The sequence below is a fragment of the Gymnodraco acuticeps genome, unplaced genomic scaffold (assembly GCF_902827175.1).
Source record: "Gymnodraco acuticeps unplaced genomic scaffold, fGymAcu1.1, whole genome shotgun sequence".
Taxonomy (NCBI): Eukaryota; Metazoa; Chordata; class Actinopteri; order Perciformes; family Bathydraconidae; genus Gymnodraco; species Gymnodraco acuticeps.
In genome coordinates, this window is record NW_022992001.1 from 262,040 (window position 1) to 275,075 (window position 13,036).

Consider the following 13,036-nt stretch of genomic DNA (forward strand, 5'->3'; position numbering starts at 1 on the left):
TATGGTTTTGCAAAATTGTAGAAATACATGAAAATAACAACACATTATAGACAGTCCAGGAAGCCGCACACAAATTCCTTAATGATTCTAAATATCACCTTCTATATAAAGCATAATTTCAATATACAAAATATAGCTTAAATTCAATAAAAATAGCAAACTATATGAACATATACTTACAATGTTTTGTACAAAATAAAGGAAAATGAAAACCAGGTATCCTACAGGAGTCAAATGATAATTCAGGAATTTTTTTAAAGCTATGCAGAGCATTTGTTCCCCTGATGCAAAATTGAGCTTCATGAGTGAGACACTTAGGGTGATGGACATTTGATGATTGCCTGTTCTAAAGTATGTATTGAAGTGCATAGGAATGATCCCTTCACATTAAATTATTTTGTAAATAAAAACACAAATTTGATACTTTTTAAAGAATATGAAGCCTGTCAAATAAAAGAGGAGATAAGATATGATGATCTGGTTGCAATTGTCACAAAGCGTTTTTGAAGGGGCACAATTGTATGGAGAGAAGTTATGAAAGTACTTGCCAAACTATGTTACATATCAAAGAGTTTGGAAAAAGTAACCCAATTAAAAGTTGGTGGAGTTTAAAGAACAGGGCAGGGTGGCCATAGTGTGAACCCTGATATATCTCAATTTTAGCTCCGACCCAGAATATGTTCTGAACAGGTCTTTCGCAAACATGATTTGTAATCCAACACATGAAGAAATGTAGTTTATGCCAATCTCCAGCCTTTGGAAATAACCCTCAGTGTCTACTGTAGATTTTAAGCTACTAGCCGAGCATGCTTACTTTGGCAGTTTGAATTGAAGCAGACAAAAATACATCTATTCCCTAAACTTGTATTTTTTGGTAAATGCTTAAAAAGTCACAACACTCCAAAGCACTCTGCACGCACACTGTTTGAGCTTGTATACAACTCAAAAGATCTACAGGCCTGCTGTGCATCGTTGGGTTGCAAAGCTCTGATCAGACGATCAGTGTCGAGGATTTATCCAACACTCAATGTTGTGTTAGCTTGATATGTGTTTCCGTCGCCATTTAATCAAAACACCATTTAATCAAAACACCATTTAAATAATCCCACCTAGCACTAAACAGTCATAAATCAGGTCATTCATGTAATTAACACGATTAAAGACAGCTTGATGTGCAATCTCCTGATAGCGACATACAAAAGGGTTTAGCCATTCAAATATACCCTAAATTAGTATACTGTGAAACAAAAGCAGCATGTTTAGTTAGTCAACCAGAATCCATACGTTTTCACTAAAAGGCTCAGAAAAGTAAGATGCACAATAATCCAAGACTTAATTTCTCCCGCTCAACAATATCATATGTCAACTCTGATGCCATTTACTCTCATCAGATCTGTTTTGTGATTGTTAACCAAGCCCATCCATCTCGCACTCATCTGAGCAGGCAAGTATTAGTCCTTAATTCTGCAAAATGTGACATGTTTAATATCCCAAGATGGATTGTAATGTAGCTTTGTCAAATTCGATTTCCCTGATCATATTTAACCTTCAGCCTGCAACTCACTCACAGGTTTGAAGACTGCATTACCATTATCAATTGTTCAACCCATTTTCGAAATGAAGGCTCGAATCATTTCTCTCTGCTCTTGTGGTCTAAATGGACATTTCTCATTTCTCATGATTCATGATGAGTAGTTAAAGGGGAAGCTCTAGCATCAGAGAAAGTTCCTAAACTTGCATTCACAGTATTTAATAGCACTAAGTTCCGTTAGTAGCTAAGCAGCAGCAGAGAAGGCCCGGTCCCCCCAGGTCCGGAGCTTAGTCCTCTTGGTCTTTAGGGTGTTTGCATCTTCGGACCTGAGGCAACGTGTGGGGATGTGACAGTGGAGGAGGTCGGATATAAAGGGAGAGGACAGGTTGTTTAAGGGTTAGTAGGTGTTGAGTAGCTTTTTTAAGTCTATCCTGTATTTAGTTTGTTGCAGGTGAGCAGGCGGCCAGTGTAGTTCTGGACATGTGTTTTACGATTGTTTATTCGAAACCAGCCCGCTTGAAGACATTAACTGCAATTTTCACAACTTCCATGTCTTTTGTTTTATTTATTTGAGGGATAACTTAACCGTCTTCCTTAAGAGTTCCCCCTTTAGTTTGTATGGTGGTGTGTCAGGATTACTACACAAATGTGGAAATTAATTAAAAATCCTAGTAGTTTTGATCATAAAGTAAACAATAATATATTGCTCAGTTCCAGATACTGTGAGTCTAAAATGTTTTGTGCCTTTTGTAGATAAAGTGTGATGTGTGAATGATAAACTAAGGCATACAATTGTTGAAATTGCACTTGTTTCTCAAAAGAAATGTTTTCATAAAGTTTTGTAAAAAGATAATTAAATGTGAACATTTTCAAAATGTACTTTTTTTTTGTTGCACTAAAACAAAGGGAATGAGTTGTGGTTATGTATAGGTTATTATGTCAAATGTGGCTGTTTGTTGCCCCTGAACTAAAATGAGTTGCTGTTGAGGATGCTATTGCAGTACTGGAGTCTGATATGATGAGGGCACGGGTGACTGTTTTGGCAGCAGCAAAAGAGAGTCATGGTTAGAGTGGGATCGGCTCTAATTTGAATGTAGATGCCGGAATAACAAAAATGGTCGTAATCATAATTGCCTTTTGGTCAATAGATACGCTTGTGGATTGTGAATGACATCTATGAAACAAGTAGAAGGGGCCCTTTCATTACACCATACTCTAAACCAAATTGCAAAAAGTACCTTTTCTCTAAACTTACATTGTGGAAATATATTATTTTTGAACATTCTCATAAACTGGGGTTTTCATCATCAGTTTCAAAGCTCTGTCAGGTGATAGGTTGGAAGAGCATTCCAAAAAGTCAGGTCCGTTGCACACATTTGTGAATAATCATTGGGCAATTTCTCCTGCAAAATGCACATGTGCAATGTTAACTTACCTCAATAAATATGTTTGAATATTTAAAAAATAGGTAAAATATGGTTTGTGATGAGATGGATACAAAACCAGGTTCTCAGCAATATGAAGGAGAGGTTCTGATCTCATATCACTGGCCACAAGCATGTAATAATTCAAAAAGTGAAAAATATAAGGGTTGACTTCCATATTATTATTATTATTATTTCAATAAACAAGAAACTAAGGCATGATTTTATAATGCTCTGAAATGTTGTGGGCTGAGTATTCGTCTAAATATAGGTGCAGCGTCTGTTAGAATAGAGATGTGGTGTGTGTGTGAGTTTAATTAGAACTGTGAGCAGGTATATGGCAGGGGGTTTCAGTGGTACCGGAATTTACGGTTGATCCTGCTGGAGATGCTGAAGGCTGAATTCAATTAAACATCTGCGAGGGGAGGTGCCCACTTTACAACCCCAGTGGTATACCTATTGTCAGATCCCCCACCCGGCTGTTCTCTTTATACCCAAGCCGTGCTTCTCTTGGGGGTGGGTTATGTCAGACACTGTGCAGTGGTACATGTTGAGTTGGAGTGTAAGATGGTGTTCTAAATACAAACTTTGTTTAGTTTGAGAAGTTACAGCCTCTGTAATGTCTGCTACTGCTATAATCATCTTCTGTTTGATGCTATTGTTAGCATTACATCCCCATTGTGAATAACTAGCATAGTTGTCAATGTCATGGGCCCACCACTTTTTAAATATAATTTGTTAAAAATGATTTACTGAAAAGCTTAAAGAGAATGCTTTTGAGAAGACTATTGTAAATATAGAAGAAAGTAATTAATTTAGTCTAAAACAGTAGTTTGAGCTTTAAAAAAAATGGTAGCCTACTTATTCTTAAATGTAACACCAATTTTTAAGTCAAACCAATTTCAGTTATCCATTCTACCAAAAGGTCTATTCCTCCCTTTCCTGTAGTGTGTTATATAGATTGGAGATATGTAAATGTTCTGCAAAGACTAAACCCCCCCCCCCCTGCCTGAAACGCCTCCATTTGCTTTGTAACATAGTGACATCACTAGGGAACACTAGTGCTTCTATTGGCAAGCGTATTGTACGTTAAATGCTAAGGGCAGGGACATCTCTAAGCGGTTAACCAATCAGAGCAGACTGGGCTCTGGTTTCAGACAGAGGGTGAAAAGAGGTGCTGCAGCACAGGCAGTATGAGAGAAAGAAAGAGCTTTTTGAACATTAAAGCTTTAAACATGTCACAGTAGAGGCAGACAATATAAATATGAACCTGAAAATGATCATAATATGTCCTCTGGAATATGGATGACTGTAACTTGTGCGAACAATATTTTTGCATTGTCAACTACATTATTTTGGAACACATTTTGTCTAGACCTGCCATAATTATCTACCTCATACGAATACACGTTATATTTCTTAAAATTGCATGTTGAAGACGATTAAAAAATATGTATATTTTAAGCTGACCTTGACGTCCTTGATTGTAATAAAGCGACATAGCTGTAATCCAACCTTTGCTACAGTGTTTATAATATTGTTTAATATTATTTTCATTAAGTAGTAATAATAATAATCAGGTTTTTTGGCAAACATACAAAGAAATTACCCCGGTGTTTTGGTGCCTAAAAATACACATGGCAAGAGAAAATACCAGAAAAAATACTATAACAAATGTACTTTTATTATTATATTCAAAGTAGCACAATACACGCGAGTTAGAGTAAGGATTACATTTTGAGTGGAGCCTCTCAACTTGCAGATACACATTTGCATAAGTAGTAAATGTTTTCATTCCTGCACATACAAAACATAGTGGTAGTATTCAATTCTGTCATATACTCTATTGAGGTATTGTAAGAAAACTAAAGCTAACGGGGTTGTCTGGGTCTTTGGGGCTTGCTATAAGTAGAGTCATAGGTTAAGCCTGTGCAGGGCTTAAAGAAACCTATTTCTCTTATCTCCCCTGGTCATGAACCATGAGTAATAACATTATCAAGGGTCTGTTGTTACAGGCTCGGGGTAGAGAGGAGCAGAATTACAGGCAGTGAGGAGATTTTAAACATGACACGTCCCTGGGATGTGTCCAATCGCGCCTCTAATCTGGCCATTGTGCCGGCTCTTATCAGCTGTCAGCTCTTTGAATAGAACAAAGAATAGTATCGGTCGATCCATAAATCATAACTTCAAACACGGTGGTAGGTCAGTGTTTTATTTGCCCTCCTGGATAAAGCTTTAGCCTGCAGATTCCACCGGCTCTTATTGTTCTCACATTATTGCTCCATTGTCTATCAGGAAATGTGGAAATGGGCCTGGATCTACAACAATATCAAGTATTTTGGGGGTGTTTTTCTAATAAGATGTTATCAGGTAATACTATTCACTGAGGATTATCTACGCTGCTCTTTGTACTTGTGATTGTTCAGTAAATGCCAATGGCTCATCGATTTCACTGGCGTGTCTGCCTTTAAATAGCATGCAGGTTGTGTGTTGTGTCTTCATGGGTTCATTTGACATGGGTGGATTGAATACTGAGATATTTCACTTATATGAAAATAGTATCACAAGGCAGGAATACTCGAAAAAAAGTACCGTATTTAGTTAACTAAAGCAAAATTACAAAATAATTATCATCCAAATCTACTTTCTTTATAAAAAGTACTTATTTTGTGGAATGGCCCATTTTAGAATAATATTATTATTATTATTATTATTAATTATTGTGTTTTTTACTTTAGGATTGCAGCTAGTAAAGGAACACGTTTTATATGCTGTTTGGTAGCTTAGAAATGTACCTAAGAGATCCATAAAGTACTATATATGTAATGCATGTAATACCTATAATAAATACATGATACATAAGTTAATGTTATCTATAACATGTATTATTAATCTTTATATTCAAAATAAATGTAAATATTTGTTTCTGAAATCTGGTGGAGTAAATGTGTTCTATTGCAGGAAATGGAAATACTCAAGTCAAGTCTAATTACTTCTACATTTTAATTAAGTACAGTACTTAGATAAATCTACTTATTTACTGTCCACCAGCATAAATTGGCATTGTTTTTAAACACTTAAAAAATGTTTTTCTTTTATTAATGTGGAATGTTGAATGGAAACAACTGTAAACAGCAGTTGGAGAAATCTGCCTCCCAGCGCCAATGAATCTAACTAATAGGGCTGCTCGGTTATGGCAAAAATCATAATCACGATTATTTTTGGTCAATATTAATATCACGATTATTAAATACGATTATTAATTGACTTTGAAAACAACAATTTATTGAACTTTTAAAAAAGATAATTTGAACAGTATCTTTTTAAAGGTTCCATATCATGGCCATTTCTACTGATCATAATTCCACTGTTGAGGTCTACTAGAATATATTTACATTGTGCAATGTTCCAAACTCATGATTATGTGTTTCAATGGCGTTAGCAACCAGAATGACAAACAGATGAGAATGCTGCGTGGGGTCTGGGTGCCGTGTTGGCGGGACGTTGCGCGGCTCGCTGCTGCGAGGAGCGGACAGTGTGAGCTGGGTTCATTTCCTGGTTGCTGCGTGGGATCTGCGAGACAGCGCGAATGGACGCGGGAAGGGGGGTGCAGCACCCCCATCTGCGAAGCTCCACTAGCACACCCCCCCAGCACGTCACAGTTTGTTTCGCTGTGAGCGAGAGCGAGAGCGAGAGCGGACAGACAGACAGACAGACAGACAGACAGACAATTTGGGTATGGGCACGTCACTATACCCAGAAAGAATACAATGGAAAAAGAGAAATCTCCAACGAGGCGCTCTGGGGCAGCACAGACAGGTATTTTCTATGTTAGAGTTTTACTCGCTACAGGGTGTACTTTGAGGGTTTGTGACTTTGCAGACGGTTTACATGCAGAAAAACCTTCAAAACACACAAGGGGACGGGTAATAACCAGAAAAGCATGACATGGGACCTTTAACAGTTGAAATGTAAGTATAATTAAACTGCAAAGCATTCAGCTGAAGCCACATCTTTTTCAACTTCCCCACGGCATTTGTCATATAGAGCAGGCAGTGCAGATCTGGTGAAATGATGCCGAGATGGCACCGCGTAACGCTTGTCCATAGTGTTGTTAACCAGTTGCTTAAACCCCTGGTTGCTAACTGGGCACATGTATTTAGCTATGTAGAATGTGATGGATCTGTTATATCTTTGTGTCTTTGCGAGCTTGTTGAGTTGGCTGTTGCACTGTAAAGCGCGTCCTTAATTGATGACTGTGATGTGGTGGATGAAGTCGAGGGGGCACGCTCGTGAACTGTCTGCGGGGAAACTGTGGACCTCTGTCGCCTGTCAGCGCAACTGAAATAATGACGTTTTTTAAAAAAACGGGCCAAGCCAGCCGTCTGTGATTCTCCAGAATACACAGAGGGCCAGTCCGCCCCTGCTGCACTGTACTTTTTTTTTGTTCCACGTCCGACTCCTTAAACCCAAAGTATTTCCAAACAGCGGAATTCGTTTTACCTTTCTTGATCACGAGTTGCTCTTGTTCTGCCATCTTCACTCGCGCTGAACTCACAGAACTAATGTCACTCACAACCTTGCCGAGAGGGCTTTATGGAGGGGTGAAAGTGCACTCAGCAAAATAATCGTTTTATTTCGATTACGTTGTTTACCTAATCGTTGCAAGACAAAATCGAGATTCAAATACGATTAATTGCACAGCCCTTTACTAATCAACAAATTAAGTGTGTTTAGTTTGAACATTAATCTAAATATAAACATGGGCGGTAATGTGCCCTTCGATTACTCAGCACATAACCTTCTCATACTCCCCCATTTTCAGTCCTTATGCTAAGCTAATCAGCTGCTAGCGTTGTTTACAGATGTGAGAGTGTTTTCCATCTTCTTAACTAATTCCATGCAGAAGAAGCACATACTTCTATTTCCAATGTCATGTGACTTCATCACTGTTCAACAAGTTGTTTTCAATTGTAATGTCTGAAACGCCGCAGTTTAAATTAATTATTGCATTTCACTATAATGTAAAATGTTTACAAATGTACATGAAATGCCAGTTATTTTATAATTCTACTAGGATTGTATGAATGGTAGGACAATTATTATTCATAACATTTGAGACATAATGTAATATTATATTAATATTAAGGGGGCATAGGATTATGATTCATTAGGATGGAGAGTAAAGGGTTCTGTTGAATTGGCTTTACATCTGTCTCCAGGTTATATCCAGAGAGAAACAAATATAGAAAACTGCATATGTATACATTAAGGTTACACATTGCATAAAAGCCATACAGCATGCTTCATGTGTTATTCAATCAATACATCAGTCATGCTTCAGACTTGACATGGCTGTCAAATCATTTCCGATAGCGGTTTCTCTCCCTCTGAAGCCTTTTTTGTATTGCTGTCTGAATATTCTTTTACGGCATGTATTTATAAATCAAAGTAGCATGTTGGTGGAACCAGAGATGGGGACTCGAGTCTGAGACTCGGACTCGAGTCGCACTTAAGTCGCGCACACAGAGACTTCAGACTTGACTTGGACTCCTGCTCAAAAGACTTCGGACTCGACTTGGACTCCTGCTCAAAAGACTTCGGACTCGACTTGGACTCGTGTTTTGGGACTCGTGAACAATCATTGTGTTTTCTATTTTTGGCGTATTAAAGGTGGGGTAGGTAAGTTTGAGAAACCGGCTCGAGATCGCTAGAATTTGAAAATACACAACCGGAGAAAATCTGCCACTTCCTCACAGAGCCCCTCCTCCAACACATACGAACGCGCACATGACCAATGAGGGCACGAGATACGTTTGTGCCCCGATGGAAGGCTGACAGGCAGGTAGGCCATGCAGTTATTTTAGCAGGGCCGGCTATCGGGATGTTAAGAGCATTCCATGGAATATAACAAAAAGTGTATCTCGAGCCGGTTTCTCAAACTTACCTACCCCACCTTTAACATTAACATTAACATAATGGTAACACCATGGCGACCGGCGGCACACCTGCAGCTGTACCGCTTGTAATTAGGTTCAACTATAAAAACTTCGAACAAAACGCCGGCGGCACCAACAAAAGGAGCGCACACTGCAAAGTCTGCAATATTAAAATCAAGGATGCTGGTGCAACAACGTCAAATTTCATCAGGCACTTGAAAACTCACCCGGAGAGGTCAGTCACATTAACGCATATGGACGGTTAGCAAACATGTTTAGCTCAGCATCAGCTATGTAATGTTAACTTAGCTTGCTACTAGCTTTGTTACTGGATATTTGAAAAGATGAGTGAATGTTTGCTTGTCACACTTGACATGACATAAAAACGGTCGGTAACGTTAATCATTACGTTCCGCTGCCACCATCTATCTACTGGCTAACGTTAAGCGTAGAAAAATACATAGTTACATACATAAATACATCTGTCGGTTTATAGGCAGGTTACAGGTTTATTGTTGACCACGTAACGTTAATGTTACAGGTTTATCAGGTTACCATTACACTGGGTTTGAGTGAGAGGATAGAGGAATATGTTTATTTATAGTAGACTTAAAATATGTCATTAGAGACCCAGTGTAATTAAACAATACGGTTGCAGAGGTCAAATTTTAACATTTGTGTCCACTGGCCAAATGGCTAGCCTAGTGAATGTTGAAATGTTACCAGCCACTCAATAGATTGCCATTGTTATGTTTGGCTGGTGCGTGCAACATACAGTACCAGCCACTTGCATGATTTACCAGCATTTGGCTGGTAAATAGTGTTAATGGTAGATATCTCTTTTGGAACAGCTCATGTTTTAATATCACCAGTTCAGTATATTTCAGATAATATTGCAGCAATAGTTTTTTAGTTGCAAATGGCACAGAACAAATGTTTACTTTGAAGTACTTTTAACACAGTTTCCCTGCGGGGGATTAATACAGTATTTGTGATACTGATTTCTGATTCTGAAGTGTTTTGCTTATAAGTTGTTTGCATTTAGCTAAAGTGTGATGTTTTTCCTCATATTGCATTTCAATAGCCTGTTTAAAGTGATCATATAACAAACAACTAATCAGTACTGATACTGTATGCTAATAGATATAGGAGTGATAATAATACAGTAAATGCTTTGAATTTCTTAGATATAGCTGTGCAGTATTCTTAACAGACTGGATAGCAGCAGACAATAGAAGGCTTATTACAACCAGAAGAGACATGAGACTTTTATTTTTTAGAGACTTGAGACTTGACTTGGACTCGTGACCAAAGACTTGAGACTTGATCAAGTCTCACCCCACAAAGACTTGAGACTTGACTTGGACTCATGACCAAAGACTTGAGACTTGATCAAGTCTCACCCCACAAAGACTTGAGACTTGACTTGGACTCGTGACCAAAGACTTGAGACTTGACTTGGACTTGCAAAAAAAGACTTGTGAACATCTCTGGGTGGACTCAAACATAATTTCTCCGCTTCAAAAATATTAACAGGTGTCATTATCTCCTGTGGTCAAAATATAGCATTTAGCTTTTTTTAATCAAAGAAACCATGTCCATTTATTGATTAAGCTTATGTTAATGTTTGTGATTGCATATGGTGTGTTTTTTTATTTTATTTACTCAGTCTTAAGAACATTAAATAGCCACTTCAAAAACAAAAGAAATCCACAATAAAAACAATTGGAAAAAAAAATATATATTTAACTAACTGCCTTTCTGTCAACATTATTATCCTGGAAGAGTCTTATGCTCTATTCTGGTTTAATGGTTATTTGGCTCTTTGTGTATATGATTTGAAACTTATTTTGTATAAACGTAGTTACATTTGAATGTTTGAAATAAACCCAGTTTTGGTCTCTTGTCTTCCTTGTATTATTTTTCATGTCCACTAGATGGCGCTCAGTAGGATTAAAGCACTGCTATTCAGGATCTAGTCATCTTGAAAAGTCGTAATCTGGATCAGGGTGATCCTATCCTGAATTACTTTGAACTCCAGGGACAACATTTGGCCGACTTGTCTGATCCTAGATCACAAAAAATGGGATTTCAAAATCTGATCGGATCTGATTGAGATTAAAAGTTTTGATGGGCCCAGGAGTTCAACACTTTTAATCCCTATCTGATCAGATCAGATTTGGATTTTGGGGAGTTCAATACCAAAAAACAGGATTAGGATCACTTTGATATCCGATCAGATCAGGAAATACAATCCAAGCTTTAATCTGGATCAAATCTTCAAAACGGGTAGTTCAAACCGACAACACAGGATTGGGATCAATTTGATCCCAAAAAACTGGATTATCCTGATCCCACCAGAGGGGTGGATTTCCAGTGGATTACCAGAGCAAAATGTACTGTACCATTTATTTTAAAATATGTTTCAATTTAAATTAGATGGCAAAGTTTGTTAACTGAAATAATACACCATTTTTAGCCTTCATGGGAAATACATTTTATTTTTCCATTTTTTGCTCATGTTTGTGGTGGCCTATTTTGTTTTCAACCAAATGTTGATGACATATATGTTTATGCTCATGAAAGTATCACAACAAAGATTGTCAATCACAAATGTAATTTAGATTAAATAAAAAATATCTTCAACAAAAAAAAGTCCATCATCTGTCATCACCTTTCAAAAGTAATAGGGAAATCCATAGGTGGGCCTAGATCATCAGCAGGTGCGAGGGGCTCTGGGGGATCATCGATGTCAGAGAGGGGGACTCTGCGATGGACAGCGATATTGTGTAGCACAATACAAGCCAGTGTTATTTGGCATGCTCCTTGGGGTTCCACTCTCAGATAGGCATGCAAAACGCCTCTTCAGTACTCCATTCAAGCGCTCAATGGCACACCTTGTTCTTCCATAAGCATTGTTGTAGCGCATCTGTGAAGGAGTGTTGGCCGTGGGAAAAGGTGTCATCACCCATGGTAGGAGTGGGTAGGCACTGTCGGCTAATATAACTCCATCCGGCCTGTTGGTTTGGAATTCAGTGAACAACCGGCTCTCTCTGAAGATACGTGCATCGTGGACTGACCCAGGCCATCTCACAACACAGTTGGTGATGGCAAGGTCAGCATCTCCCACAAGTTGCACATTGATGCTGTGCCTCCCTTTCCTGTTGACATATTCCCACTCCCTCTGACGAGGTGCTTGAATATTTACATGGGTGCAGTCGATCACCCCAATGGTGTTGGGCATGTCTCCCAGAAGAAAAAAGTTCTGCTTCACTTTGGCAATCTGGCCATCAGTGGGAAAAGTCACAAAGTGATCCAGCAGGCGAGCCAGTGCATCAGACACAGCTGTCACCACTTCACCCACTGTTGTCCTGTGGACTCCCATGCTGTCAGCTATGACCTCATAGAATGTTCCACATGCGTAAAAGCGCAGGGCAATGAGGAACTGTTCCTCTACAGTCAGAGCATGACTCCGCAAGGTTCTGCACTGCAGTTGTGGCCTGACCAGACCAGCAATGTAGTTGATGTAATCAAGTCCAAATCGAAAACGATTGTACAGTTCTTCTGTTGTGTACTGTTGGAGAGGTTTGGGGCGCTCGGTGTGGACCCTTTGGCGGTACCCTCTCCTTCCAGCATAGAAGATGTGAACAATACCTGCCATGACTGTGTTCTGACTGTTGTTTCAGTCAGTAGGCCTACATCAGTCTCTGAATAACAACTAATTGCAAATACACACCTGGAATGAATGTCCAGATTGGTTAGGGCCTGTGGTTAATTATGTAATTAATAGCAAGGCCAGACCTATAAAACTAATTGCTGACCTGACCAAAACATTGAGTTGGAAAGATGGACAAAAAGGGGCCTAATTTTACATCTGCTGAGACCCATGCACTGCTGCTGGGTGTAAGGAACAATTATGACTCCATAGTTGGTAGCTTTAACAGAGAGGGTGGCGCGACTAAAGTAAAGAGCGGAATATGGATGGAAGTTACAGACAATGTGAATGCCACAGGATCTGGACACAAGAGGACGGTGGACCAAGTGAGGTTGAGGTGGAAGAATTTGAAGCAGCAAGCTACCAAAGACCACAGCCAGGCTAAACACCCACAGACGGGTAACAAACCACATAAAAGGGGACAATA

The 13,036-nt window shown here is 38.8% G+C and overlaps 1 protein-coding gene across 1 annotated transcript; it reads right to left on the reverse strand.

Moving 5' to 3' along the window:
- Positions 1–11,646: 11,646 nt before the first annotated feature.
- LOC117536419 (putative nuclease HARBI1) lies at positions 11,647–12,555 on the reverse strand. The gene has a single exon (XM_034201262.1). The coding sequence runs from the start codon at positions 12,553–12,555 to the stop codon at positions 11,647–11,649; it is 909 nt and encodes a 302-aa protein (XP_034057153.1).
- Between the last annotated feature and the right edge of the window lie 481 nt (positions 12,556–13,036).